Source organism: Alexandromys fortis, unplaced genomic scaffold (genome assembly GCF_014885135.2).
Source record: "Alexandromys fortis isolate MF-2015 unplaced genomic scaffold, M_Fortis_MF-2015_v1.1 scaffold_220, whole genome shotgun sequence".
NCBI classification, from domain to species: domain Eukaryota; kingdom Metazoa; phylum Chordata; class Mammalia; order Rodentia; family Cricetidae; genus Alexandromys; species Alexandromys fortis.
In genome coordinates, this window is record NW_026068099.1 from 2,261,949 (window position 1) to 2,265,756 (window position 3,808).

The 3,808-nt window shown below is 50.3% G+C and overlaps 1 protein-coding gene across 1 annotated transcript in view; it reads left to right on the plus strand.

Moving 5' to 3' along the window:
- The window catches only part of Rufy4 (RUN and FYVE domain containing 4), a 21,590-nt gene that overhangs the window by 11,670 nt on the left and 6,112 nt on the right, over positions 1–3,808 (plus strand). Inside the window, 1 exon segment of the mRNA XM_050123794.1 lies at positions 3,066–3,212. Within this exon segment, the coding sequence (XP_049979751.1) occupies positions 3,066–3,212 (147 nt within the window).

Below are 3,808 nucleotides of genomic sequence, written 5' to 3' on the forward strand. Positions count from 1 at the left end.
TGGCTCCGTCAATTTTATGGCACTGGTGTCTCTCCCTAAAGATGCCTGTGCCCATTAGCAGTAATGCTCCAACTTACTTTCCGTTCGTAGACTTGAATAGTCCAGGCTGACCCTATGGAACAAGACTAGAGGGTTCTTTCCTCACCCCACTGGGGCAAAAAGGGCCTCCACTATGATCCTGAAACCTGCTATGCCCAGTCCCACCATAGGGCCTTCCATCCTGCTGTCCCCTCAGTGTGTTCTGCCTTTCCTCTCTGGGCAAGCATCAACAACTCCCAAGAGGCCTTCTTTCCAGAAAGCTTCTTGGTAAATAGGTATCTTAGTTAGGGTTTCTTTTGCTGAGATAAAACACCATGGCCGAAAGCAACTTGGGGAGGAAAGGGTTTATTTCAGCTTACAGTTCCACAGAGCTGTGCGTGACTAAGGGAAGTCAGAGCAGGAACTGGCGGCAGGAGCTGATGAAGAGGCTTGCCCTCTCGGGGTTTGTTCAACCTGCTTTTATATACTATCCTGGACCACCTGCTCGGGGTGGTCATGCCCACAGTGACCTGGGCCCTCCCACATCTGCTCTCGATTAAGAAAATGTCCCTTCAAACTTGCCTACAGGCTAGTCTTATGGAGTCATTTTCTCAAGAAAGATTTCTTCTTCCCTTGCAAGCCTGGCTTGTGTCAAACTGACATAAAAACCAGTCAGAACAACAGGAGGAGAGCAGAGGTATTTAGCCGGAGCAGAGAGGGTACAGCTGCTGATTTGTGGGCAAATTTTGAAGCAGGGCTTCCTAGGAGACTGGCCGTGGGTCTGAGAGAAAGAGATAAAAACAACTGTTCACAGAGGTAGGGAAAGATGGGATGGATGGGCTTGTACGGAAAGTCCAGAGCAGAGCTTGGGAACTGTAAAGCCTGGGACACCAGTCAGACTTCCAGGTGAGGACTGTTGGGCAAGAAGTCAGGTGTGACGTGCTGAAGAGAAGGTGGCCTGGGAGGTGGTGGAGAGTCATGTCAGACTGCAGATGGAGTAGCAAGTGCCAAGCCCAGACTCGGGAGCCAAGCCCTGAGCCCACCACTGGGCAAAGGGACTGTGGGCATCCAGCCAGTGACAGGGGTTCACCACCAGCCAGTCCCAGTTCTCCGGGTACATCCTCTCTACCAGTTGTGTTTGCTGTACCTGTGTGACCACAAGTGGGTAGGGAACAGGTTATGACAGTAAACAAAACCCAGGAAGTCCATCCCAAAAGACAGAGCGACGTGATAGGAAGCCACTTGCTCTGCCCAGCTCCTGCCGCCACAGTACTGGTGACTGGGGGAAGGTGTGGAGAAGAAAAAAGAGAGCTGGACAGGTTCTCGTCCAGACTCCTGATCCTCCCACCACACTGTGTGACCCGAGGCAAGAACGATACCCCACCTGAGACTCTGCTTTTCTTTCACATGAAATGAAGCTTATACTCCCCCATCTGACGACATTGTGAAAACTGAATGAAGCGAGGCCATGGTGCCTCAGCCCCAAGGCATGGCATAAACTAGGGGCTCAAGACACCTTTGTCCTTCCCACATCCCTTCCTGCCATCCCTGTTTGAAATACTTCAGTGGCTCTCCCCGGAGCCCTGCTGACCTCCCTGCCTCTGCTGCTTCTCCTGCCCTCTCCCTGGGGTCCCTGCCCAGCACCCTCCTCTCAGTCACTCAGGCAGACAAACCACTCCAGCTCACAGACGCGCAAGGCCAGATTGTCTCAGTGGCCCCTCCAGCACCTTCTCTACTCTCCGCCTCGGCCTTTGGAGGGCTCAGTCACAAAACTTGTCTTAATTACCTAAGTCCCACAGGAGCGGTGGCCACAGCCCTCTTACTGGCTGGCACCTAAAATAGCCACCAGGACACAGTAGGGGCCTGATAGGGTTATCCCTCCCACCAGTCAACACACACACACCCCATGGTGGTCACAAAAGGAAGGGCTTAGAGGCCTAGAGGGCAAGAGAACTAGATGAGGAAAATGTTGAGAGCGCCCTCTACAGGAACCTGGAGGTCAGCAACTAAGAAAAGTCCAGTCAAGGTCTGCTTTCGGTGGTTTTTTGGTTTTTGGCAAGATTTGAAAGTGCACCCAGTTTTCAGTCTTGGGGACTGCTAACTGGCTATATGTTAAAAGCCAATAGTCCAAGGGTTGATACAGTGCCCGCCTGGCTTGTACAAGGCCCTACGTTTGATTCCTGGACTCATTAGCATCTACCCACTGCTAGCTTGTGTATACTCCCAACCAGGTCGTGGAGAGAGAAGCTTGGGCTATTTTATTTTCAGTTTAGTAAACTTTAGTAAACTTCAGTTTAGTAAACTTCTTGGAACCTTCCAGAAAACCACTAACAACAACAAGAAAAGCAAGAATAGAGCTGCGGCAGTTCCAAACCCAAAACGGAGACAGAAATTTAGGAAAGTCATGTTTTTCCTATTGCTTTTTAAATTGAAAAGACAATATAGCACAGCTTCTAAAAATACTTTAAAGCAAGATAATCACCCCAAGGCCTCCAGGGCTCTCCTCCATGGGCAGTTGTCCCCAGCTGGACGTAGTGTCCGCAGCCCAGATTGCTAGGCGTTCACCCTCCATCCAGTCAGGCCTCCCAAAAATATACCTTTCCAAAGTTATGTTTTAAAGTGGAAATGTTAAAAGGTAGGGAGGGAAAGAAGGAAGGAAAAAGGGAGGAAGAGAAGGAGGGAAAGGGAGGGAGAGAAAGGAAGGAGGGCAGGAAGGAGGGAAGGACATGTTCAGTAGCGCCCTCTACAGGAACACTCAAGGTTAGGCCCTGTTTCTATTTTTCGTCAATTGCTGAATCTGTCTAATGGTGCTCATTTTAGTGTGTGGTATACATGTTTATTGTGGGGGTGTGAGTGTGTGTGTATGTGTGCACTGCAGAGAGGTGGTGGGTATGTGAGTGTGTGCAATATGTAGTACATATGGTGTATGATGTATGTGTGTTGTGTGCCTCTATATGTTCATGTATGTAGATGCTGTGCCTATATGTAGACCAGCTCCCATCACAGGTTCTGAGCCTTTCTCCTAAAACCGAGTCTTCTGTCCTCAGGTGTGAGGCAGAAAGAGCCCGGTTGCAAATGATGCTAGAACAGAAGCAGCAGGAGGCTGAGAGAAAGGACGCCATGTTTGAGAAGGAGCTGGAAGGGCAGAGGGACCTGGTCCGGGCCATGAAAAGGAGAGTGTTGGAACTGATTCAGTAAGAACGGGGCTGAGGCTGGCGCTGGGGCTGAGGCTGGGGCTGGGGCTGGGGCTGGGGCTGGGGCTGGGGCTTGGGCTTGGGCTTGGGCTTGGGCTGGGGCTTGGGCTTGGATTTGGGCGCTAGCAATGGTGGGGTGGGACGGGGGCGGGACGAGGGCATGAACAAATCAATGTGTCTAGGAGTAAGGTGATATGAGATATTGATGAGGTCTACTGGAGATGGTTGCACCCATGGTCCTATAGATCGAGCCCTTAGGCATGTAGCCTACCGAAGATCTGTAAACGAAACTCGGATTGACTGGCAAACATGAGAGACACAAGGCCATATCTATGTTCATCCTACAGCATCACTGGCAGCAGTGATCTATGTGTTCCACTGACAATCTTAGGATAGAGACAGGGAACTAGATCTTGAAGATCAGATTTAGAGGTTTATAAGTTTATATTTCTATTCTTTCTACCTCCTTCACTGTTGACGTGGGCTATGGGTGCCCAGGCAGTTAGTACCTGGTGATTTATGAGCTGCGACGAATCAGTTAGTAGGAGGAGGTATTTGAGGAAGAAAGATATCTGGCATCTCTTTGAGATGGCAGC